Raw genomic sequence first — 26,460 nt, forward strand, 5'->3', positions numbered from 1 at the left:
AAGGGGATTGTTAAAAATCCTGTTATTTAAAATTAAAACTCCTGTTAATAAATTTTTTAATAAAATAAAAAAATATTTTATTTTTAAATTTAAATTTGCAAGAGTTTTTTAAAACCTCCATTAACAAATTTTTATATTATAACTTTTTTTTTGTAGTGGAGATATACCCCTTATATGATAATACAATACAATGACATTATTTGTAGGTTTTATTATTCATTAATGAATATTTAACTAATTAATTCAAACAAAAAGATGTATATTTTTATTTGTAAACTATATTAATTAAGGTTGATACATAATAAAAGAAATATATATTAGATTTTTTAAAATAATTAGTAATTTGTAAAATTTTAGTTATTGAATATCAATTTTCGTATAATTCAAAAGAATATATTTTTCTAAAATATTTTAAAAAGAGAAAAATATACATACTATTATCGGAATGTACCACATTAATATTTTTAGCACCAAAATATTATGTGGTATAAGATAATATAATGATTTTTAGTATACATAGAAATTTTTTATTAAAAAAATTGATAAATATATAATACGTAAACTTATCTAAGTATTTAAGACTCACTTTTAATATATTTAAATATAAATAATTAAACTTGTGTTTATAAAATAATCCTGTTTCTTAATCTTTTGATCAATTTTAAAAACAATTCAGTGTTTTTTTTTTTTTTTGCAAGAGTTGTTTTTTTTATTATGATTATTTTTGTTGTTTTTTTACAATATCTCACGGTCCGACAGTTAAGGTCTAATCCGTCGCGGATTAGAGCTCTATTTAAGGGTTTGTCGTTGGCCAATGAGTTGTTGCATGCACAAGACGAGATTCGAATCCCCGACATTTATTTAAACAGACAAGTGAGTTAACCACTAAATCAACCTAACTTAATTTTTTTTAATCATTTTTAAAGACATTCAAAATAAAAATTTTCCATACTAAAATTCATGTATGGGCCTTTGTGGAATATGACTTGCATTTGTTTGTTGAAACATAAACACTAATACATAGATACAGTGATATATGTTCACTATTTGTTTGTTGAGATACAGATTTTTAACATGGTGATACACATATATACACAAAATTTATGTATTTCGTGTTCCTCCTTAAAGTTAAGACACGGAGACACAATAAATGTGATACAAAATTTGACTTTTTAACCCTTTTACTTTCTGTTCTCCCTCATCCCTCCTCCCTTCTCCCTCTTCCCTCTGCTACTAATGCTCTTTTCTCTTGCTTCCTCCACCACTACCGTCGGGCCTTCTTCTCTTCGTCCTCCCTATCTCATTCTTCAGATCCTCTTCTTTTTTCGTCTAGATCTGCACTTTCACACATGGAGTTCAATTAACCATTACCCAATACACAAATTGAAACACAAAGAAATCAATGGAATTGAAAAACTGAATATGCAACGAGGCCGTGCGAGCGATAGATCCTAGTCGGAATTAGAGACCATTAGTGGAGATGACCAATTTTGTGGTTATCGATAGTGGAGCAAGGATGGAACCAATGTCCCAGATGAGGACGATGGCAGGACCGAAGCTGATTACAGAGCCGTCAACAAGCTACTGAAAACAAGCCAACTATTGCTTCTAGTCCCAACTTTCATTATCGAGAATTTGCATCCCTTCTCACAAATTTAAATTGCACATCTCAATTCCTAGATAAAAGATCATGAAACTTGAAAACAATGACCTTATTCCAAACAGTAAAATAATTATGAATATTTTTCAAAATCAAATATGCCTCCAGAAAATCTATTTTGTAGATCACTCATTTGTAACTAACTTTTTAAATTAGCATAAGATTTTGTTACATTAAACAACGCACAACGATATTAAAGAGAGTAAAATTGACATTGGTTTTATACATCTATTTATACATTATCACTAAGTCATTTTGCATTATCATATAATTATGGTAAAGACTTTGTTAGGTACATAATAGTTTTTGAAAATAATGTGAACAATGGATTCTAAAATTGGCCCAATAAAGTAAAAATACATTATACCTCTAAATTACCCATCTAAATTTTAATATTAGGATAACCATCCGCACACCTAATGAATTAAACATCTAATATATTCATTGTTCACATTGTTTAGTATTTTTATCGTCTACCTATACTTTTTCTTATGGCAACGGACTTAATTAAATCATTGGCAACAGCACTCCATTCATGTGATCACCAAAAATATTCATCATGTATTTATGCCATGCCATTACTCTTAAAATTTAAAAGGATTCGTCAACTACAAAGTAGATTATAATAGGTTAGAGTATAATAAATTTCATTAAATGTCGAAAAAGTTATATAGGTGCAATTTCATTAATCTCGACAAAAAAAAATAATCAATTTTTCTTTTTGTCGATAAAATAATCAATTGAACATCAATATAAAAAATTTGACACTAACAATTAAATTTATTTTCTGTTCAGTTGCTCAGTCTTGGAACGGGTCAGGTGTACTTGATGCTCAAAGATGGTGAGGATGCTGGGTTCGGTTCGCCTTTGCGCATCAAGGTCTCCCACGCCAATCGTGAAGAGGATGAGGTCGGGGAGCGAGGTCCCGCTGTGTTGTGATTTGGTGTGGAGGGGGCCACCTACAAAAGGATTCCGACACCCAAGTCAGTGTCCGTACAAAGAAGGCAATTAAGGTAAAGAGTAGGTGACGTACCTGGGGGAGGGGTAGAGCCCTCCTCATATATAGTATGTACCAGGCCAGGTCCCACATGAGCAGACCCACCTTCTAGGAAGCTTCCTTCCTAGCTGTTAGATGCCTCGTGAAAGGGGAGGTGACATTCGGGTCGCCTCCTGGTTCTGATCATGTGAGGCCGTCGGGTCGGCCGGCCACTCGGATACGGGCATTAGGCCAGGTGGGTTGGGCCGGAACAGTGCCCCCAACGCGCCAGCTATGGTCGCTAGCGCCGTTGCTGGCGCGTTCCATTCTACTTTCTCCTTGGTTGGGTTCCCACGTAGTCGGCCGCTCGTGATAGGGGTGTGCCCCCTACGTGTGTGCGGGTTTCGTCAGTTCCGAGGGAACGTCAATTGTCGCCTCATTCTTCGCGCATGACATTTAATGCCATTATGACTGATTTGAAAACCTAGGTGAAAATTCCATTCTGCCCCTGCCTTTCGCACTTCTCCGTGTCAGTTATTCTTCAGTTTTCATTATTTGTGTTTCATCTTCTTACTGCTTCAGACCATTCCTACATCCTTCTGAATCCCTTCTGCTCTCTCTCTTGCATTTTTCTTTCTGATCTCCTCAATCCGCTCCAATTTCGCTACGTTCCTTCGGAGATTGCCATTTCCTGATTGCAATTTTCCTGGTAAGCATCCTTTCTTGGTATCACAAACGGATGAATGTTACCTTGCTACTGTTATTACTGCTTGCTTTGCTACTGTTTCATGTTTTATGTTCCCTTAGGTTGTCCATGCCCTTTTGCTTATGGCATGCCACCGTTAGTTAGGTTTTGGGGGGGGTTACAATTAGATTTGTAGTTATCTAGCCTTTGCTTAACTGTAGATGAACCGTAGATGAATCTACTGTAACACATAGAGTTAGTTCCGGCTTTTCCATTTTTTTCGACCTCCCGAAGTTATTAACTAAGTGGTGCCCCCACTGTAGGTATGGCACAGCGTCCTCTTGCGAGAGCTCCCGTAGATCGATATGCCTGGGTCACGTCAGACGTGAAGGATACCCCTTCGCGAATAACTCTTGAGGAGCTCACAGAGTTTCGTCAGACTGACCAACTTTGAGGGGGAGGTCCCGAGGAAGATTGTTATGATGTGTTCGTTCCTACGGACCGGGAACGGATATGTCACCTTAACTTAAACACCCCCAAGTCGTTGACTGGATCTGGATGTACAAGGTGATGTTCACCAGCCTGGGGTTCATATCCCCTTCTCTTCCTTTCAAATGGCGCTACTAAACCGGTGTGACATGGCGCCATCGCAGTTGCACCCGAATAGCTGGGCCTCCATCTAATGCTTCGAGATGGTATGCGAGTACTTGTAGCTGCCAGTATCGGTAGAGGTCTTTCTGTAGCTTTTTGTCTTGACGAACCCTTCCAAAGAAGGGAAAGCCAAAAAAAGGTACATGTCTTTCCGGGCAGCCCAAGATAGGAGGAACTTTGGCTTGTTCGAAGATTCTTTTCATGACTTTAAAGGGAATTATTTCAAGGTACGTCCTGCGACGGCTAGCACCCATTCTGGCTAACCTTGAAGGGAGAGCGCCTTATCCTAACCTATTGGAGTTTTGGCGCTGGGGCCAACGCCTTGACGAAGGTGACTTACAAAGGCTTGATCCAGCAGAATAAGGACGTTATCGACGTTCTGTTGGCCATTTTTGGTAAAAATAATGTTAACCCTCACCTCTTGATGGGTGATCGCGAGATAGGTAGGAGTTACATAAGTGGGTGGTCGGCTGGCCATAGCTTCCTTGTTTCTTATGCTTGACTTATTTGCTTATTTGGTATCTTGCTTAACGAACTCTTATGTGTTTCCTCGTTTTAGTGTCCATAGCTGCCGAGACGACCGGACTTGAGGATTTGATGGTCCATTTTCTTCCAGGTCATAGCGACGACAGTTCTACCACCCCTACTGCTAAGGCGCCGTCTTCACCTACACCTGAGGTTCAGTCAGCTCCTCCTCCTCCAGTGCATGCTCAGGGCCACGACCAACGCGAGGCGGGCGGAGCCCGTCTTGGCCCAGGCTCGGGTTCTAGACGGGAAGTACCGCTCGTTGCTGCAGGAGGTCGCAAGCCTGAAAGTCAAAGTGGAGACTTTAAAGGGAAAATTGGCTGACACTGAGGAGAAGTTGAAAACTTCCAACGCGACCGTGGCCCGCCTTACCTAGCGGGAGATGACCCTGGAGAGCCAGCTCGCCTCTTCCCATGGTCAGACTTCTGCAGTAGAGGCCAAAGTTTCTGGCCTGGAAGCCAAGTTGGAGGAGGCCGTCAAGTCGGTGAGGGAAGCCAAGACAGAGGTTGTGGGACTGAAGAGGGAGGTCGTCGGTTTGAAGAAGAAGAACAAAGAGACAGTCAAGAATGCTCGCGAGGTGATTTCTGGGACCGAGGAAGCGATCAAGGCCCAGGTTAAATTGCTTTCTCCTAATTTTGACACCTCCGCAATTGGTGCTTTCAAGACTATCAGGGATGGTCAGATTGTTGACATCCCAAAGAAGTGACTTGTAGATGCTTGTAGTATTTTCGGCCGTTGTGGTCTTTTGTATACTTTGGATATGGGGTTTTATACCCGAACTGTTTACCGTTTTGGTAGTTGATTAATTTTAAGGCCGACTCGTGGCCGTTATCAACGGTTAACTTTAAAGCCGACTTGTGGCTGTTATTATCTGCTTAAATTGCGTAGCCGTTACTTCGATAGCCGTCAAATAGTAGGCGCGATCTTATCGGCTCCCGGGGTGATCAGTCTTGGGGTACCATTGCGATAACAAATTTTATGATCCATAAGGTAAAACAATTGAATAATGCATTAAAAACGGCAAATCGAAAATAAGAAAGAAAATTTAAACGAAACACGATTAGAGCATACTTAGTGGCAGCCTAAAAATGGTCGTGGGGCCTGTTGCAAAGTTTTAAGAGTAGAACCTCTTTAGGTTTCCCGCATTCCTCGTCCTGGGTACCTCTCTTCCGTCCAGTCGTTCTAGCTTGTATGCCCCGTTTCCGACGACCTCTCTTACCCTGTATGAGCCTTCCCAGTCAGCAGCCAGTTTCCCTTCCCCAGGGGTCGGTAGGCCCACGTCGTTGCGCCGTAGAACTAGGTCATTTGGTTCAAAACTCCTCTTTAGCACTTTGGCGTTGTATCGTAGGGCTATTCTCTGTTTCAACGCCGTTTCTGACAGGTGAGTCATCTCCCTGGTCTCATCGACCAGATCTTTCTCAACTACTTCCTCGACTCCACCAAGGAGTAACCGTGGGCTTGGCTCCCCCACTTCCACGAGAGTCACTACATCGACCCCATAGGTAAGTCAGAAGGGCATCTTCCCGGTGGAGGATTGTGGTGTTGTTCTGTAAAACCATAAAATTGATGCAAGTTCGTCTTCCCATCCTCCCTTCTTCTGGTCAACCCGTTTCTTAAGGCGTTGGAGGATGACTTTGTTTACGGCTTCAACTTGGCCATTAGTCTGTGGGTGCTCTACTGACGAGAACCTCTGTTTTATCCCTAGGCCAGTAAAGAATTCACCGAACCTCTTATCGGCAAACTGTGTCCCATTGTCTGATATTACGACCTCCGAAATTTTAAATCTGGAGATCACTTAACTCCACGTGAATTTTCTGCAGTTGGCTGACGATATGCTGGCCAGCAGTTCCGCCTCGACCCACTTAGTGTAGTAGTCAATGACCATGATCAGGTATTTCACCTGCCCGGGACCTATCAGGAAGGGCCCCAAAAGGTCAACCCCCCACTGGCTGAAAGGTCGGGAGGCTATCAGTAAACTTAACTCGGCTGCTGGGGTCCTATAAAAATTGCCGTTTTCTTGACACTTCTTGCATCTCTTCACGAATTCCTGGGAGTCCGACATCATCGAGGGCCAGAAGTAGCCGGCCCTAACGAGCTTCCAAGCTAAGGCCTTTCCGCCAATATGGTGGCCGCAACATTCCTCATGGACCTCGCTCAAGACATAGTCTGTCTGATCGGGGCACAGGCACTTCAGCAGGGGCTGACTCAGTCCTCTTTTGAACAGTTGGCCCTGTACTATCGCGTAATTTGGCCGCTTCCCTTCTTGTCACTTTCGCCGCCCTTTCATCGTCAGGGAGCTTACCGTTTTCCAAGAAGTTGGTAATCAGATCCATCCATGAGGGGATGTCGGCTGCTTGGGTTACGCACAAGGTAACCGTCGATTCCTTTACCAATCCTTGGATCAGGGATCGGTTTCCTAACTCAGGCTTCGTGCTTGCCAGCTTTGACAGGAGGTCGGCTCGTGTGTTCCTTTCTCTTGGAACATGCTGCACCACGACCTTGTCGAATTCCTCACTCAAATTTTTTACCCTTTCCATATATTTTTGGTTCTTACTAATATTTCTAAATTTAGTTAGATTTTTGTAAAATGAAAAAAATCAAAATCAAAATCAAATTAAAGACCATATTCATTCTCTCTCTGTGTCTCTAATTTTAATATTTTATCTTCTTGCTACAAATTGCAAAATATTTTGTTGGAAAATCAGCTTTGTCTCCCCAGAAGGCCACACTGAGGTAGCGTTTGTTTGCGAGACAGAGACCAAGAGACAGAGATAGAAATCCAATTCAGTATTGTGTTTGGTGTAGAATTGTACAAGACTGATTTATGTCTCACTATCCTATTTGGTTTGAAATAAAAATAGAGACTAAATTTTAAAATTACAAAAATGCCCTTTATTTTAATTAAGGGCCCTAACCCCCAATTCCAATTTCATTTTTGTCAGCAAGCAACCATAACCCCCTTTATCCTCTCCTCTGCCCTTTCTCCTATCTTTTCCGATGAACGAATCCTCTACCGCCGGTATCACCTCTAAGGGTCCGAACGACGACGACGCATCTCCATCAGTTCAGGTTCGTGGCGCTAGCTGTCCCCCAAGGTTTGTGACCTTGCTGCCATTTGCGCGCCTGTGGTTTGCGTCGCCACCGTCACCACCGTTTCGGAGCTGTTTCTCTGGTCTCCGTTCTTTCTCTCTCAGCGGACATGGTATCTTTTGTCAATTTATCTTATTTACTTGTTAATTTTATGAAGTTCAAAATTGATAATTTCGTATAGCATTTTTGAATCCCTAATTTTCTGATTTGTGAATCCCTAATTTCTGATTTGTGAATCCCTCATTTCCATTTGGGAAACCATAAATCATGAAAAAAAAAAGAAGTTACCAAATTGCAGTTACTCTTTGTTACTTGACCTGAGGTGTTAAATTGTTCTCCTAAACTTGATGTGCATGTTATCGCTATAGAGATCAAAGGTGCAAGTTTTTTTTATTATTGTTAACCACACCAACCTCCTAATTCCACCAGATAATAATATATTAATTAACATCATCATGGATACTACTACTAATTCCTTGAAGAATGTTCTAAGTATTTGCTTGACTATAGTTAATGGTAATTAATGCTACAGGGATCTTTTTGAGAAGCGTTGATCTTTTCAACGAACCTGTTGATGATCAATCTTCAATAAGAAGAGAGAAAAGGAGGCCATTGCTTGAAGACACTTCATATAAAGCCTAGTTTCTGATCCATTTTATAGTATTAGTAATATTGTGCTCAAACAGTTGTATATCCCATATATGTGTATTATCTTTGAACATCCACATTGTTCCTTGAAGAGGAAAAAATTGGTAGCATCCACGTTTGATACTCTGTTGCTGAAGACGAGGGTACTGATGGCCTCACCTTTGTATCAAATCAGATTTAATGATATTATTAGATGAAGTCACCCTTTTCAAATATTTTTCCATGTAATTACTGTGTAACTATTGTAATTGTAAGATGTTCGAATGTAAAGATGTGATAACTCAGCAATTTAAGTTGTAGTGTGACCTTTGAATTGAAATAGGCATGCGACAAAGTGTGTAAATTTTTGTTAAATATAAAATAAGTATATGTTTCAATATGTGTATACATTTATTTTTAGTCAAATTTGCATGTATGATGCATTTTATTGCTGAAGAAAGTTGTTTTATGTTGTGATAATATTGCAACATGTGAGTCACTTAATTTAAGTTATTTACTCGAAAGGGATCAAAAGAGATTTAAGCATAAATGGGTTGGGTATATGTCATTCTTCTCAATTTGTAACTTAGTATATATTCTTTCAAAATTTGAATGTATTCTCAATTTAGGGGTGCACAGACCCGGCCCGGCCCTGAACACTTTAGGGGCTAATTTGGTGTGATTTTATCGGGTTTAGGGCCAGGTAAGGGTCTCAAAATTAGACCCGGTCATTATTTCGGGTCGGGTCCGGGCCATAGCTCGGGTCACCCGAAATCGGCCCGGTGACCCGGTCATCATACACAATTAATATTGTTATTAGTGATGGATCATGACTATTCTTAGGGGTGTACATGGCCCGGCCCGGCCTGAAGACCCGGCCCGGCCCCGAACACTTTAGGGGCTAATTTAGTGTGATTTCATCGGGTCTAGGGCCGGGTAAGGGTCTCAAAGATAGACCCGGTCATTATTCCGGGTCGAGTTCGGGCCATAGCTCGGGTCACCCGAACTCGACCCGGTGGCCCGATCATCATACACAATTAATATTTTGTGTTATTAGTAATGGATGATGGCTATTCTTATATAGAATTTAAATATTGTAAACCTTAATATTTTGTGTTATTAGTTATTTATAAGATTATAAGTTAATGTTTTATGTTTAAAATGCATAAGACTTTAGACAAATGCATAATATTGTGTTATTTGTATTGATTTAAATATTTGGTGTTAGACAATATTAGTATTGATTATGGTTACGCTATAATTTTAGAGAAGGGTTGGTTCTTGTTATATTTTTTTAAGTGAATTTTACTATATGAATTGTGAAATAAAGGTTGGAGATTAGGCGATTTTTACATGCTAAAGACCCGGTTTTTACCCTGTTTTCACCCGACCCGAAGGTGTGTAGGTTTTATCGGGTTAGGGTCCAAAAATTAGACCCGGTCTATATTTCGGGCCGGGTCTGGGTTAAGCCAAACCCGGTGTGGCCCGGCCCATGTACACCCCTAACTATTCTTATGTGGAATTTAAGTATTGTAAACCTTAATATTTTGTGTTATTAGTCATTATAAGACTATAAGTTAATGTTTTATGTTTAGAACGCATAAGACTTTAGACTAATGTATAATATTGTGTTATTTGTATTGATTTAAATATTTGCTATTATTAGACAATATTAGTATTGATTGTGGTTTTGCTTTAGTATTGATTGTGGTTATGCTTTAATTTTAAAGAAGGGTTGGTACTTGTTATATTTTTCTAAGTGAATTTTACCATGTTAAATAATGGTTGGAGTTTTGGAAATTTGGATATTTTTGCGTGCTAGCTTACAAGAAGGTATCAACGTAATGTAATGTTAACGGCCCGATTTTTACCCGGTTTTCACCCGGTATAATTGTGGCCCGAAAGTGTATTGGTTTCATCGGGTCTAGGGTCGGGTTCGGGTCTAATAAATAGACCCGGTGTATATTTCGGGTCGGGTCTGAGCCACATCAAACCTGACTTCACCCGGCCCATGTGCACCCCTATCTCAATTTATCTACTATTCATGCTTTGGCATTCAATTGTTTTGCTTTCCCTTTCTTACTCAGCACTATGTCCAATTAATTGGGTTATAGATCGTAATAAGACCAAGTGTTTTCTCCATATTAGGAGACCTAAACTTAGAATGAATCAAAGACCCGTTGCTGAAGATTCTACAGAAGTTAGTTGTGATAGCTGAAATAGTTAATCTAGTTTACTTAAATCATTTCTGAGAAGTTAGTTAGATGACCATAGGAGTTATGACACCAAAAATACAGATTATGGGAGTTAGAATACCAAAAATATTGTACTAAGCCAACAAAACCTACTCAATACAGACCAAAATAAAGGCAATACCACACTACTAAAAATATTGTACTAAGCCAACAAAACATATTCAATACAGACTAAGATAAAGGCAAATACCAAAATATCCAGCCAAATGTATACCAAATATAAGCTTTGTACGTTAAACCATGTAAAATATTACCATCTCACAAAATAAGCTATCCCTATAGTGAAAAACTTAATATCCTAAGCCAAATCCATATAGCAAGTGTCGATCAACAGTCAACTTCAGATAATGAAATGCACAATGACAATTTTCTGTGAATCTAACAAGCCCCAGAAGTGTGCATACACATTTGGACTCTCAGCAAACTTCCGACCGCTCCATTTCTTCCTAACAAAGTCATTACATTAAAAAACGCATAAACATTCAAATAAATCTGACACTTCTTCATGCAAAATCTGCTATATCTTCTTAGAACCAAAAATAAGAATAAGAAACTGGAATCAAAAGACATGTAACTCTATTTACTTCTCTAAATAGGAAATACAATAGAAACATAATAAAAATGATAATATCGATTTTCCTCTCTCATTTCATATACTGAAAGTGACATTTTCGGGTACTTTAAACACATCAAACTCTTCCAAAAGACAAAAAAGAAGGAGAAAAAAGAGGAGATAAAAAGTACATAAACAATTTGGGTTTAAATTAGGGCTGGACAAAAAAATCTAAATCTTGAATTTTAAACTCAATCCAAATCACATTGCATTAATTTTATGGTTTGGTTTTTTAATCCAAACCATTTAACCAACTTTAATCCAGATTTGGATCCAAATCCAAATTAGGATCCAAAGAGAAAAAAGAAATTCTGGATTTGAATGATCAAATCTTATACTCACATAATTACAATGCTGATTCGGAACCAATCTCTCGTACAAAATTTTTCTTGAGATAGATGATGGTGTGACACTGTCACACTGACACATAATGAAGGTAACGTTTTTGCTAAATAATATAATTCTTTTTATTACGTCCCCAATCGGCCAATTTGGTGTGTGTTCCAAAAATAATATTGTGATATTGTTGGAAAAATAAATTGATTTGATTGAAGAAAGATTTTGATTCCTTTGGTACAATCATGTATGAGCAGGATTCATGTATTGTATTTGTAGGCTACGGATATGTTACTCCTACTTTTATGTGGGAGTAACATTAACCATTCTAAAAATATTTATAAATAGCACCCTGTTTTTTGATTTTTGGAAGAATTTATAATTAAACATTTACCCCTGTATTTTTTCTTTTTACACATTCTTCGTTTTTCTTTTAATCATAGTTTCAAAAGAGACGAGACATTTGCCTCTGCTAGGGTTATTGCCTCCTTCACCATCGTCGCTCGTTCTCTATTCCTCTCCCTCTGCGGTCGCTCGTTCACTATTCCTCTCCCTCTGTGGTCCCTCGTTCTGATCATCGTACACCATCGTTGGTTCTCTGCTCCTCACCGTGCGTTGTCGCTACTGCTCTGCTCCTCCCCGTGTCTCGCGGTCGTTGGTGGGTGGTCTCGCCGTGTCTTGCTTCCGTGTCTGCTCGAAGTCGAAGCAACATTTCTTCTCTTGTCTGGACTCACTCCGACTCTCTGCTTTAGTTCGGTAGTTCAATTCAGGTATCTCTCTCAATTTAGTTTCTTTCTTCTCAAAGTTTCAATTTTTCAATGAAAAAATAGAAATAATCACTTGTGCTTCAAAGCTTCTTCTTGTGATGCATTATAAAGGTCAACCTGCTAATATAATCACTTACACTTCCTTGTTGGATGGGATGTTCAATATCAAACAAGTTGACAAGGCATTTGTGTTATTTAATCAAATGAAAAAGAGTGGCATTGACCCGAATATAGATCGACGGGCTCTGCAAAGAGGGCTTATTTGAAGAAGCATTGGCCCTGATGTCAAAAATGGAAGACAATGGTTGCTTACCAAATGCTGTGACTTTTGAAATTGTTATTCGTGCTTTGTTTGAAAAAGGTGAGAATGACATGGCAGAGAAACTTCTTCGGGAAATGATTGCTAGAGGCTTATTGAACGGATGAATGAAGGTAAAATACATCAACTCAAATTGAAATCACCTCTCTATTGTTGCAGAATATGTATCATATTTCTGTAAATTCTATATCTGTTGGGTCACAGAACTTTGGCAATGCCATAACATCAATACCATTGATGTCTTGACTATCTCATTTTTATTCAATTAATTTTGAACTTTCAATTTTTGTAATTGCTATCATCCTTTTTAATTCCACTATGCTTTATTGATTCTTTAGAGGATATTCCTAGTTGTAGCTTACAGGTTTAGTGTTTAAGATCTCTTTATATTAATTAATAGTTCTTTACTGTTATCCTATGAGATCATATATCTTAACTATTATCATGCTACAAACTAAGAAAAACAAAAAAGAGTGCTATAAACATTTGCAAATCCATTGCATTCTGTATAAGGAAAATTACATTATTATGAAAAATGTGATTCTAAAATGAGTTTGTTAATAATTCGGTTATGGTTTCCCAACTTCAAATTTTATTGTTAGTTTGCTTGTTGATCAATGACTTCTCTATGGAGATTGGCAATATTTGCTTTACACTGGATTTTGACCTGCTTAAATGAGTGTGGTTTGGCCACCTAGGTATTTCAAAGCAGATATTTTTCTGCATCAATATTTCTCTTGCCTTGATTTTAGCTTGTAGTTTTGGACATCTAAACTTGTGTCGCAAGAATTTAGTTCCTAGCACGGTAACTTACAACATTCTTATTGATGACTTGGGCAAATCAAAGAGAATCTCTCGTGCTTTAGAGCTTTTAATTGAGATGCATGATAAAGGTCAACCATCTTCTATATTCACTTACAATTTCTTGATAGATGCTTTGTGCAAAAACCGACAACTTGACAAGGCACTTGTGTTATTCAGTAAAATGGAAGAGATTGGCATTAACCAAATATACACTCATACAACATACTTATTGATGGCCTATGCAAAAGTGGAAAACTTAAACATGCTCAGGAGAAGAAATTATCATCAAAACGGTTAATGAGTGGGAAGTTATCAATGTGCATAAGTTATATGGTTGGGGTCAATATAATTTATTCGCCTTGGATCCAGGAATGAGATAAAAATTCATTTTCTATCACAAAAGAGCCCTAAGCTATAAAAATTCCCTAGAAATGTAACAGTTAACAAAAATAGTAAAACAATATGAAAAATAGTAAATCTCCTTTTTTCATTTCAACTTCATCTGGATTGATCCTCTTCGGCCCTGCTGTCTTACATTTTAGACACTGAATATTTTTGGAAAAATTCATAACACTGCATCTGCGGCAAAACCAACGAGAATATGTCAGCAGATCATAAGGAGCAAGTGGGACAGTTTGCCATGCATAATTGCATATGGTCAACTACGAAAGTAAGAGAACAAAAATCATAGAACAGTGTAATTCACATAATTCTATTGATATGGACCAAACTTATAGTGCTTTCAAAAGGAACCTTTACAAACAAATGGAAATCGAAAAAAAGCTAGTAAGCAAGTAAAACAGCTGAAGGACTTACCCCGGACATATCCAATCTCCTTTACTTATTTGATTAGTAGGCAGATCAACGTCCTTTGACTTATCTTCATTACAATTTAAGCATTGTGTATTCTTAGACAAGTTCATAAAATTTCATCTGCAGGAAACGTGGAAGCATACAAAAATGAGAGAATCAACTTTTACAAATGAATTTTAAGCGGCCAATATGTAAATTGTAGACGTCAAAAGTCATGGAAATATGCACCAAGAAGATTTTGAAAGCTCTTTATATATATATATATATTCATGCTACATAAATGCATAATTAACAAGGGTATAGACAAGTCACAAGTATCTACAGGCCTAAACTACTTCTGTTTCTTCAGAATGAGCACCATCTCTTAAAGCAATTTGCTTGAGAGAAACCTAATTAGACAGGTGAAATAGGTAATCATCTGACAATAGATTTTCAAAAGAGATGACATTGTTTTAATATATGAAAAATAGGAGATCGATCACTAAGTGCTTATGGACAAAGAATTAGTTCTGCTTGCATATTAACAATTAAGAATGTCTTCCAAATTTCATGTGAAAATGGAGAAAACCTATAAATTCACTGAAGATATGTCTGCATCAGCTAATATGACCCACTTTTGGCAAATCCAGTCACGTTTCTTCAGTTCTACATCTTTTGAAAATTTACTACTTGTTTAGGATATAATGGAAAACGGCTCTTGCCAAGATTTCGTAATCATTAGAATATCCAAAAAGGTGATCATGATTTGTGTTCTACCGAGTGAAATCGTAGTATGATATTCAGATTTTCCTCATTCATACTACACATCTTGGTAATCAGCATTTGTATATAAGAACATTGAATCTTTAACAAATGAGCTTTTTTTATATATTCCCTTCCCTCATTTGAAATTTTGGCCTGATTGGTGTATTTGCATATAACCATACTCAAATGGTATGAATGTATGTATTCAAAATTAGATGCAAAAGTATAGGGAACCAATTTTAAATTAGCCAACATTAACCGACTTTAGGATTAAGAGTTAATTTAAGATACAGAATTTAAGATAAACAAAATAATTTTAAAAAAGTTAACTGAAAAAAGTTGGTTCCTGACACATTATTCAAATAGAACTTTTTGCTTGTATTTCTCTCCTTGTTATGCTAGGTCATCCGACATCACTCCGAAACCTTTCATAAGCTTAGAACCCAGCTGTAAGCTAATCTGAGTGATTGTTAAAAAAAGAAAACAAAAAACAAAAGACTTAGATGTAGTTTCTGCATAACTATTGAGCAATGGCAGTTGCAAGCTCCATCGAGTAGGACAAAATGACAAGCAAGAAAAAGCGAATCAATACCTCTGCATTTTCCAAAACGGCATCTGTTGCACCTGCTTTCTTCAGATCTAAAAGATGCTCAAGATCTTTAGCTCTGGCATAGATTGGGATCTGCGGATTTTCATCATAAAGTAAGCAATCCAGATAGGATAAAGCAAACTAAGGGAACAAGAAAAGGCAAATCAAATAGTTAAGAACTTTATCAGCCAAACTCCCTATTATTGGACCTAACAATATATACCCTAAGTTGAACGTAAAATGAAATTCTTGGATCTTCCTAAGATAGATAAATGGATCGGTTTAGAAACAAAAAATATATTTAGTTATCATATGTCAAATTGGTAAGCAAGAAAGTGTAAAGGGAGGGAAAATGAATATTACTGCAGGGTAAGTAAACCGTAGCCTCTGAACAGTTTCCGCTGTCTTTTCCTTTCCGGTGAACATAACCATAATAGCTTTTGGAGAAGAGATACCGACCGACTGAAGAACAGCAGGATGTGATCCATCCCCATAGTGAATTGGAAAGCCGGCTTTTTTAGCAGCCTGCCTAGCAATTTAACAGTAAAAGTACATGTTAAAATGAAGTGGATATCGACCAAAAAAAAAATGAAGTGGATAAAACATTGAGATATGAAGAGAAATATGTTTGACTTCAAATTAACACTTATTCTGCTGCCATCTCATGCTACACACAATTACATAGAGAGCATGCGTTCAGCGTTCTACTCATGAAGTTCAAGAACTCTTCAGAAAAGAATAAGTCGTATGCATATTTCTAGTAGGTAACAACTAAGCAGAAAGCTTAAGTACACTGACATTTACTAGTGCGGGGTCAAGATCAAAAGCCAAATAAGGCCATCCTGCAGCATCACTGTCTCCTCCTGAAGCCAACGGATTGGAAAGGAAATTTGCAAGGACCTCCATACCAAAAGCATATGTTTAAAATTTAGAACATAGTACATATAAATGGCAGGTCTAAGCATGGTAAGTATAAATTGCCAAGTATAAGCATGCAAAGGGAGAAACAGATTATAGCCAAAGAACGAGCAAACAAAAAAGTAATACAAATATGTTCACCTCAGCGGTGAAAATTAGCATTCATGTCCTCCCAGGGGATTCATTGCCACCGAGGGTTTCAAGAAAGCCAGAAGGATCAATTTTCGCTTTCTCAATGACAGAAAGTGCAGACAGAACCTTCTCTGCTGCTACCTTTCTCGTCTTAGCTGCATCTTTTAGCACTTTTACACTTTCCTCTACTTTCTAAGCAGACATGAAAATAAATAAATAAAGCATATCAAATTCAAATCAAAACACCAAGGAAACTCGAAGCAGGGCAAAAATCATTGCCTGAAAAGCTACCCTAAGGATTCAAAATTCATCATCTTGACTATTCTAAAAGAATCAAACCGAACTGAAAAGAAGGCAGAGGAAAAAGTATACCTTGCTGGGTTTGTCGTCCTCAACAAGAAGTGTGGTTGAGGAAAGTTGTCCTATTTCAGTGTCATCAAGGGTCGCTCTGGTTCTCGTTCTTTCTCTGCGAAATTTAACAGGGTGGTGATACTGATAGTTCGTTCCTCCGAGAATGTGAGGAGCGGCGGCGGACGCAGGGAGCGGCGGCGTCTGATGCGTGTTGTGGCGGCGAGAGTAGGCGAACCAGAGATAGAGCATAGGAAGAAGATGAGAAAATGGCGTTGATAGAAATTGATTCTATAAACGTTAGCAGACCTTTCTTCTTCTTTGAATCTAAAACTAAAAGATAAAGAGAAAAAGTGTAAATAACAAAAGTTAAAGGGATCAAAATCTATTTAATAAATTTTTCAAAAAAAAAAAACGAGATACATTTTGTAATTATTTTTATGATGGTTAATGATAAACCTACAAAAATGTAGGAGCAAGGAATCCTTAACCGTATTTGTAAGGTTTTTTTTTAATTCATACCCACATAACTGAAAAGTTGGGATTCTCCGGGTTATGTATATAGATTTCTTATTATTTCTGTAAGTTTAATCTCTTGAATTTTAATTTTAACTGTTTTATTATGATTAAATATAATTATTCATATACTTCTATTTGCTAATTCAAATTGTGACCATTATTATTATTATTATTATTATTATTATTATTGTGAAAATCGTCCTTTTTCAACTGTTTTTTTGTTTTTGAAAAATGATTTTTGTTATGAGAATTTTTTTTTATTCTTATTATTATAATATACGAGAACCAATTAGTATTTATTAGAATTATTTAACGTGTAATCCATGTATATGTATATATAGGATATTATATTTTTATTATTTCAATTATTTTAATACTTATAAATATTTTTGTATATTGTATTATTTTATACAAATTTAAATACACAATTTTTTTCTCTACTAAATATAAGTTATTTATGGTGTTATTTTTGTATATTGTATAATCGATGAAAAAGTTCACATTATATACACAGCGGAAAGAAAGACAAACAACTTATTAAAATATGGTTTGAAAATTGAATTTTAAAAACTGGTTTTAAAAGTAGATTTTTTGTTAAAAAATTTGGTTTGAAAATTGAATTTTAAAAAACTAGTTTTAAAACTGAATTTTTGTTTGAAAAAACTGATTTTAAAACTGGATTTTAGATTTGGATTAAAAAAACCAAATTTAAAACCGATTTGTAAATAAAACCAGATTTAAAACCAGTTTATAAGTAAAACCGGATTAAATTCTAAAACCGATTTAAAATCGATTTTTATTTTTTCAAATTGGTTTAAAATCGGTTTCTTTTTCAATCTAATTCTGGTTTGGTTTCATGAATCATAAAACTGGTTCTGAAATGGATCTAACTTGGATTTATAAAAATCCATACCATGTCCACCCCTAGTTTAAATTGAGAAGAACATGAAGCACATAAACAATTTGGGTCCTTTAACTCTATTTGCAATGGAGTTTTAGTATCTTCGTTTAATTCCTTTCCCAACTTTAAAGCATTTGATCCTGTGCGCAAATTACTATATCCCATTTCATTTTCTAGCATTTTCATATATTTTAAATTCCTAATCATGTCATAAAATAATCTTATTGTTTAAATTGATAAACTTGTTTCCACTATTTTAAGAGAAAAAGAGATAGATTAAACATTTCAATGTAAAGTTCATACATATATGAAAGAGGATTATTATACACTCTTTTCCAAATAATGAAAAAACAAGTTTATTTGTTAAGAATATATTCAAATTTTGTGAGACTATGATTCTCCTACTGTTTATATGATTAGAAACTTCAATTGCCATATAGCAAATATTACCCATGTACTGGGAATCTTGGTTTATATGTTAATTGTGAAAAGGTAAAATACCAATCTTGGTTTATATGTTAACTAGTACATATTCTTACTTGGAGAGAATTACAATTTACAACCTTATACACACTTCTAGATTAGCAAATGACATTTTATCTTTACGTCTTAGTAGTAAACACTCGCATAAAAGATTTTAAAGAAATAGTAAATATACATTTTCCCCCTTGCTTTAAAAACAAGCTTGTTGTAAAAGAACGTTTTCCTATTTTTAGGTGACTGTATCCAGAATTACACATTCAAAATGAACACCGCAAATCTTATGTCTAGGATATGTAACGCGTATGAATCACGCTCAGTTATATACTGATTCCCCCTCTTCTTTAAAGCTGATTAAGCACTCTATCAAGTACAACTTATGTTTTATAAAAATATATATACATGAATTTAGTTAGACCATTTTTACATAAAAAAGCAGCAATTGCTTTATCAGACTATGATTCGCAAACTATGAGAAACCTTAATAAGGTCTAGAAACGAATCAGCTTTATCCATGAAAATTTTCACAAGTGCAGTGTAATAGAATAAACCAAGGTAACTAATAACAGTTTGCTTGCAAGTTTGTACTACATATTCAATCTTACATTACAGGTCCAATTGAGTTAGGCTAATGAGAGCTCTGTGCAGACATGGAACAATAGTAGTCGCAAACATGAAAAAATGGGAAAAAAAAGTATAATCCAGAATGAAATCAACAAATAAATGTAGTTAGGCTAATGAATTGAGTAATGATCCAATTAGTGGCACTTAAAACGAAGTAAACATCATAAACTCATTAATTATAAAGCTGAAATAAATGGGTTATGTTAGGTCACGAACAAATTCACACTAGGCAAAGAACTTCTTTAACTTCAATGCTACTACTTCACACCATTAACAAAAATAATTACAAATCAAGCAAAGAGGTTCTGAGTACAAATACACCTTTCAAATACAAACAAATTTGATTTAAGCATTACAAAAATAATGGTTAAATCCACAGATCAAATTGATTATCACAAGAAGAGAAAAGTCCCGATGCTAGGTCACGAACAAATCCAAATTAAAGATTAGGGCACGACGGAAAAGATGAAAGGAATCAGTAAACTAAACAACATTTGTATAAAACTAACCTGGGTCAGAGCAGTTCGGAGGAGGAGTTGATGGTTGAGGTGGACAGCAATTGGGGAGAGGCGGCAGCTTCATTCTTCGATTTTCCTGTGAAGGAGAAAAAGAGGAGATGAGAAGATGGGGAATACGAAGATGAACTCGCAAGCGGCAAATCACTTACCTAGTGGTGGCGAGGCCAACGGCGACGCGGTGGCTGTTCTTGAAGAAGAATGCTCGAGTGGCTGCGGTGGCTGTTCCGAAGAAGAATGAGAAGATGAGTCACGAGGGTTGATCAAGAAGCCCTGATTTACATTGAGGGTAATTTTGAAATTATAAATTTCGGATAGGGTAATTTAGGTACAAAATATAATTAAAATTTCTGTCTCCGTCTTTAAATTTGAGGATGATTGAAGTATAATCCACTCCCTATGCCAACATCATGCCACAAGTGATGGTATCTGCTGCAACAAAAAGAAATACTCCAGCGGCGTTCCGGATCACGGGCAGCATATCAGTTGTAGGATGTCGCGAAATAGCATATCAGTTGTAGGAAGTCGCGAAATAGCAAACCGGACCTGCGCACCAGTTGTATGGTAGAAAATAACGTACTATGAGTTGTTTTCATCGTGAGACCAAACGAACATTTCTCGCCGTGGTCCTTCCATTCTGATAGAGAGAGAACGAGAAGAAACGCGAGGCAGAGCACTGGGAAGGGAGAGAGTGACGAGAGAGAATAAGAATTTAGGACATCAGAGACCAGCGGGAAGGGGGTTCTTGGAATGAAAACGGAAAATCATAATGTGATGGAAAGAGAACGAAATGAACTTACCTAAATAAATGCGGAGCAGAGAAGAACCGCGAGTAGAGCACTGTTCTTTGTGATTCTCTCCCTTCCGAGTGCTCTACTCGGGTTTCTTCTATGCTCCGCATTTATTTAGGTAAGTTCATTTCGTTTTCTCTCCATCACATTATGATTTTCCGTTTTAATTCCAAGAACCCCCTTCCACCTGGTCTCTGATGCCCTAAATTCTCATTCTCTCTCGTCACTCTCTCCCTTCCCAGTGCTCTGCCTGGCATTTCTTCTCGTTCTCTCTCCATCAGAATGAAAGGACCACGGCGAGAAATGTTCGTTTGGTCCCACGATGGAAACAACTCATGGTACGTTATCTTCCACCATACGACTGGGGCGCAAGTCCGGTTCGTTATTTCGCGACTTCGCGACATCCCACAACCTGATATGCTGCCTGTGATACGGAACAATGCCGGATGCCCGTGATGCCGTGATGCGGAGTCCGAAGTGATAGATTCAGGCTTCTTCCGTTCTGACCTTCAAGTAAATTCGGAAACTTTGAATGTGGTAGCGTTTGTTTGCAGACATTGGAACTGAAAAATTTAAAGACAGAAAGAAACCTAGAAAACAGGAAATTTATAATTATTTGATACAGAAAGAAACCTAGAAAACAGGATGATCATTTAAAAAAAAATAGTTTCAGGAAAAAAAACAGAAATCCATAACACACCTTTGAATCCGAAGGAGATATAGGGGAAAGATTCAATGCAGACTTAAACGGAACCTGATTAAGCTCCTTAAATTTTTTACTTAACTAAAGATTGCAAGAACCGGACCAGTCAATGAACCGGTAGAGTGACTGGTTCACTGGTTCGATGATTCGACCGGTTTAATTAAATATTAAATAAAATTATTAAAATTTAAATATATAATTTCAAATATTGAAAAAAAATATCATCAATCATCAATAAAATTATTTTAAAAAATTTAACATACTATCATCAAAATTTATCAAAATTCAAGAGAGCAGTAAAACACCATAACAAAATTATGCCAGATTTCCTGAAATCAACCATCAACAATTATTCCAATTTCATAAAAATTATAAAAACCAAAAACTTAACACACTTAACAGTTAACACAGAGGCAGCAACAAGCCAACAACACTATTCTCCCCTAAGTTCTCGCAAGTAATCAGCAATCCTCATCAATCAGCAACAAAGGTATAAAACAAGAAAATCTTTCAAAATAATTTTTTATAATTCAAACATAGAAAAAATCAGAGAATCCAGAAATAAAAATTACCCAATTAATTCAAATTCGGCCATCATACCACCAACACTAACTCAGAAGTCAAAACACAACAAATAGAGAAAAACAACTCACCCCAACTCAGAACACAACAAACAGAAAAAGAAACAGCAACCAAGAATCAGATTTCAGTAACTCAATAAAATTAATAAAATAAGCAACCATAAAATGAAGCAAACATAGATTTGAATCATTAAAATACAGAAACTCAAATTCATAGAAATTAACAAAAGAAAAAAATGAAGCAGAATTCAACCAAATGATATGAAGCCATATAGTAAATTCAATCCAGAATTGTGGCAATATTTTTATTTTGAATCAATAGCAGCAAAACAACAATTCACCAAAACAAATACAACAGGTTGGATCTAAACATCAATCTCAGTCAAATTAATAAATTAAACAATTGAATTTATAACTCAATCTTCAGTAGAATTAATTCAATATGATAAGACTGAATTGAAATAAAAATTCAAAACATTATCTCAAAATTCAGCAGAATCATCAATAATACATCATATGCATGTTCAGAATAAATTTGAAATTTCAGAGGAATAGAGTCAGGGAAATAGAAACAGGGAGTGTTAGAGACTGAGACTTGAGACCTGAGAGGGTTGAAGGCTTGAAGCAGAGAAGAAGAGACTTGAAACTTGAGATCTGAGACCTGCGATGGTTGAAGCAGAGACTAGAGACTAGAGACTTGAGACACGACAAAAGTTAGCCGCTTCGACTGCGAGACTCCACGCGAAGAAGAGAAGCCACGACGGATAAGCAATGACGGTGAGACACGGTGCGGAGCATAGAAGCAGAAACGACGCCAGCGAGGAGGGGAGAAGGAGAAACGACGAGGAGGAGAGAAGCGGCGAGGACCCACGGCAAGGATCCGAGAAGCGGCGACGACCCACGGCGAGGAACAGCGAAGCGTCAATGACCCACCACGAGGAGCAGCGAAGCGGCGCGACCCACAGCGACAAAGCGAGCTCGGACAGAGAGGGCGACAGATAGAGAAAGGAGAGAAGGGTTCGGCGATGAGTTCGAGCTCTGAAGTGGGATGGTGGGTGGTGGCTGTCGTTGGAATTCGAAGAGAGGACAGGATTGTGGGTTGCAAGGGCTGCTCACTTCTCAGAGAAGAGAGGAGAGATGAGTGGCTTCAATTGGTGTTTGGTGATTTAGGGTTCAGCTTCAGCACTTGCCTTTCCTTTTTTTTTTTTTATTCCCACACAAAACGGCAACGTTTTAGAGGGTATATTTCCGAACCGAAAACCCTCTAAAAAACCGGACGGTTCTACCGGTTTATCGGTTAAACGCCGATTCGACCGGTTTTTTCACCGGTTTTTTGCCATACGATTTCTAGGCTTACCCGGACCGGCTAGCTGACCGGTTCCCGGTTAACCCAGCCGGTCCGGTTCGGTTTTCAGAACAATCTTAAACAGAACCAAATCATTAGGCACAGGAACAAAAAGTTTTAAACATTTAGATTTCAAATAACAAAATGTTATAAAGTTGAGCTATATTATCAGCCACCAAAAGCAATAATCCAAGAAAAAGGAATAAAACTTCAGTCCCAATTCCTAGCTTTTAAAGGTAGTAGAGCTCCCAATAACCACGTACTTTGCAGGTATTTCAATTGCAGAAACATTCACATCCTAGTTTGATTCTTATCATAGATCTTAACAGCGAAAATAAAACAAATAAATAAATAAGAAAAAAGAGATAGCACAATCCAAAAATAAATCTGAATCAAGCAATGGGCAGAGGTCACCAACAGTGAAGGATAACAGTATCGTAATCACATACATGACTTCAACACAAAAATCTATTCACATCAAAATGTAGCATTTTGCAAAAATAATAATAATAATAATAATAATCCGAGAAAAGACAGTAAAATTTGAAACACATTCAAAGAAACCTTAGAATCAAAAACAGTGAATTCATAATTATGTGAAAGTGTGAAACACAATGAAACCTAGAAAACACGATGATGATAAAAAAAATTAATTTCAGGAAAAAAAAAAAAAAAAAAAAAAACTTAACCCACTTTCAATCCGAAGGAGATAAAGGGGAAGATTCAAGGAGGAGACACGACGCCGCACATAATCTACACCAACGACCAGCGTGGTGGGGGTTTCTTCCAAGGATCATAATGGCCGAGGATCTTCTCCGGCGAAAGCACACACCGAAACCAAACTACTTTCACCTTGATCAAAATAAACATTCAAAAACAACTCAAACCCTCGGCAAAGAAAACACATACGAAAACCCCAAATCAAAGGCAAACAAAACACATATGAAATAGAGATCTCGACCCAGAATGTCTCACCAAGGCTGTTGAAGTTCAAGTGAGCGTGAAGCAGCCTGAAACAGAGATCGCACTCGCGCAGCATCGGCAGCATCTCACCGGCTGAAACTAACCAGCGCCATCGCCGTGATTGTGCTCTCAGACGAAGAATCCGCTTAGATCGGGTAGGTTAGGGTTTCCACCTGAGGGTTGAGGAAAACGGTGTTGAAGAGAGAGCGTCTGGGAGCGAGAGAGATAGCTTTGAGAAATTAGGGTTTGAGAGAGATAGAGAGGGAGAGAGAGAGAGAGAGCGTGAATTTGGATGAGGAGAAGACCAGTAAAGTAGGAAGATGAGTATAATTTCATCAGATGGATCGTGACTAAAATTATCTTTTGTCTTCTTCTTTTATAATTGTTTCACAAGTTTTTCATACTAAAATAAAGGTAAAATGCATAAAAGATTTTCTACTAAAAAAAAAACTCTACTGACACTTTATTTCGCATAAAAAATATTATGTGCGACTAAAAATTAATAATCAAATCAGCTATCATCTATTTGTGTAAATATGTATATATAATTTAACTCATTTTAATACGTATTTATATTTTAATGTATATTTTATAATAAGATGTGCTACACATTTATGTAACCAAGTTGGCTCAAACCTAAATAGACTCACGCGCATTAATGACGAGTGAAAACACGCGCCCAAAAACCTTTTGTTACTTCGCGTTTATTATGAAAAAATGTTACTTCTTTCTCAACACGAAATCGCTCATTCTCTTCGAATCTCTCTCAAAATCACTCAAACTTCAGTCATGTTCTCTGCGAAAACCACTACTGGAGAAGAATCGCGAGAAGATTTGGCAAGGAACAACTAGAAACAAACGAAAACAGCAACAGAGATTCACCTTCCTCCTCCTCCTCATTCTCCTCCTTCTTTTTCGCATTCATTTTCTTCGCGTGTTTTCTCCTTATTTTCATTCTTTTGTTATTATTGCTGCTATATTTTTTTGTCTTTTCTTATTTCTCTCCTTGGTGAAGAAGCCGTAGAAGGTGAAGAGGAAGAGTTTTGAATTGTGCAGAATAGAAATGAACCGAACTGGCCAACTCCACTGAACCGAACATCATTCATGTGCTGAATAAAACGTCATAAACATTTAATCATCAAGAAAAATATTTCTACATGTACAAGGACTCAATTGAACACACTAACAATCAAGTAAATCAAAATGAGCAACTCCACTGAAGTGAGCAACATTCATGTGCTGAATAAAACGTCGTAAACATTCAATCATCAAGAATAACATTTTTCCATGCAAAAGAAGTTAACTAAACACATAACAATCAGGTGAATCGAAATGGTCAACACCACTTAACCAAACACCAATCATGTGCTGAATAAAACGTGATAAGCATTCAATCAGTAAGAAAAACATTTATGCATGCACAAGAACTCAACTGAACACATTAACAGTCAAGTGAATCAAAATGAGCAACTCCACTTAATCGAGCAAAATGTTGGTGTTGTTGGTGATTATAACGAAAGAATAATCTGTGTGCGCGAAGAAGAAGAACCTACGTGCGCGAATTTGAAAGAAGGAGGAGGAGGAGAAGTACTATTCTTGTTGATTGAAAGTTGATCACCATTTATTCACCACATAAATATTTTCGGTTCGGTGGCCTCCTTTTACTTTGTTCAGTGTTTAAGATTATTGTGATAGCATGCAGCAATCATTTCCTAGCTGTCTCAACGTAATAACCTCATTCAACTGATTTGAAGTTGAATCATTCATTGTTTCTATTCAGAAATGTAGATTGAAGAAGAAAACGAAAAAGAAGAAGAATGACGGAGCTTATTATGTTGAATTCAATGCAAATCAATAATGAAGAATGCGAGCAGAGAAGAAAAAAGCGAATAGAGGAGAATGACGAATTTTATTAGGTTGAAGAAAAAGAAGAAAAACGCGAATAGAGAAGAAGAAGGAGGTTGGGGAGGTGCATCTGATTGAAGTTACTTGAATAGCTTGGATGAAAAAATTACATGGATGTAGAGTTTTTTTCTTTTATATTTTAGTAGTTAATTTTAATATACATCTAGCATAATTTTATAAAAAATAATTAATTTTATTTTAATATTTAAAATGAATAAATATTTTTAAATTTTTAAATTAAATAAATCCATTAAATGGAAAGAGTTTAGTATTTTTTTTAA

The 26,460-nt window shown here is 36.7% G+C and overlaps 1 protein-coding gene and 1 long non-coding RNA gene across 11 annotated transcripts; one reads left to right on the top strand and one right to left on the bottom strand.

Annotated features, from left to right (window-relative positions):
- Positions 1-11,786: 11,786 nt before the first annotated feature.
- LOC112756026 (uncharacterized) lies at positions 11,787-12,796 on the top strand. The gene is made up of 2 exons (XR_003179124.3): positions 11,787-12,188; positions 12,297-12,796. It is a non-coding gene; the product is annotated as an uncharacterized lncRNA (long non-coding RNA).
- A 764-nt stretch (positions 12,797-13,560) lies between these two features.
- LOC112756025 (K(+) efflux antiporter 3, chloroplastic) lies at positions 13,561-24,626 on the bottom strand. Of its 10 annotated transcripts, none has more exons than XR_011862720.1 (10): positions 20,044-20,437; positions 19,886-19,970; positions 16,877-17,185; positions 16,514-16,696; positions 16,253-16,354; positions 15,818-15,979; positions 15,458-15,547; positions 15,217-15,324; positions 14,125-14,241; positions 13,561-13,887 (listed from the first exon to the last, which is right to left on the bottom strand). XR_011862720.1 is itself a non-coding variant. In XM_072197807.1 (10 exons), the coding sequence occupies exons 6-10, from the start codon at positions 16,532-16,534 to the stop codon at positions 15,259-15,261; spliced, it is 441 nt and encodes a 146-aa protein (XP_072053908.1). In that variant the 5' UTR covers positions 16,535-16,696; positions 16,877-17,185; positions 19,886-19,970; positions 20,044-20,164; positions 24,005-24,163; positions 24,287-24,626; the 3' UTR covers positions 15,103-15,258. The 10 variants fall into 10 exon arrangements, 6 of the variants coding, with proteins under 6 accessions (XP_072053908.1, XP_029149788.1, XP_072053906.1 ...); XM_072197807.1 differs by lacking the exons at positions 13,561-13,887; positions 14,125-14,241 and adding exons at positions 24,005-24,163; positions 24,287-24,626 and having other exon boundaries at positions 15,103-15,324; positions 20,044-20,164; XR_011862719.1 differs by lacking the exon at positions 16,514-16,696 and having other exon boundaries at positions 20,044-20,438.
- Positions 24,627-26,460: the final 1,834 nt, after the last annotated feature.

Source organism: Arachis hypogaea, chromosome 6 (genome assembly GCF_003086295.3).
Source record: "Arachis hypogaea cultivar Tifrunner chromosome 6, arahy.Tifrunner.gnm2.J5K5, whole genome shotgun sequence".
Classification (NCBI taxonomy): Eukaryota; Viridiplantae; Streptophyta; class Magnoliopsida; order Fabales; family Fabaceae; genus Arachis; species Arachis hypogaea.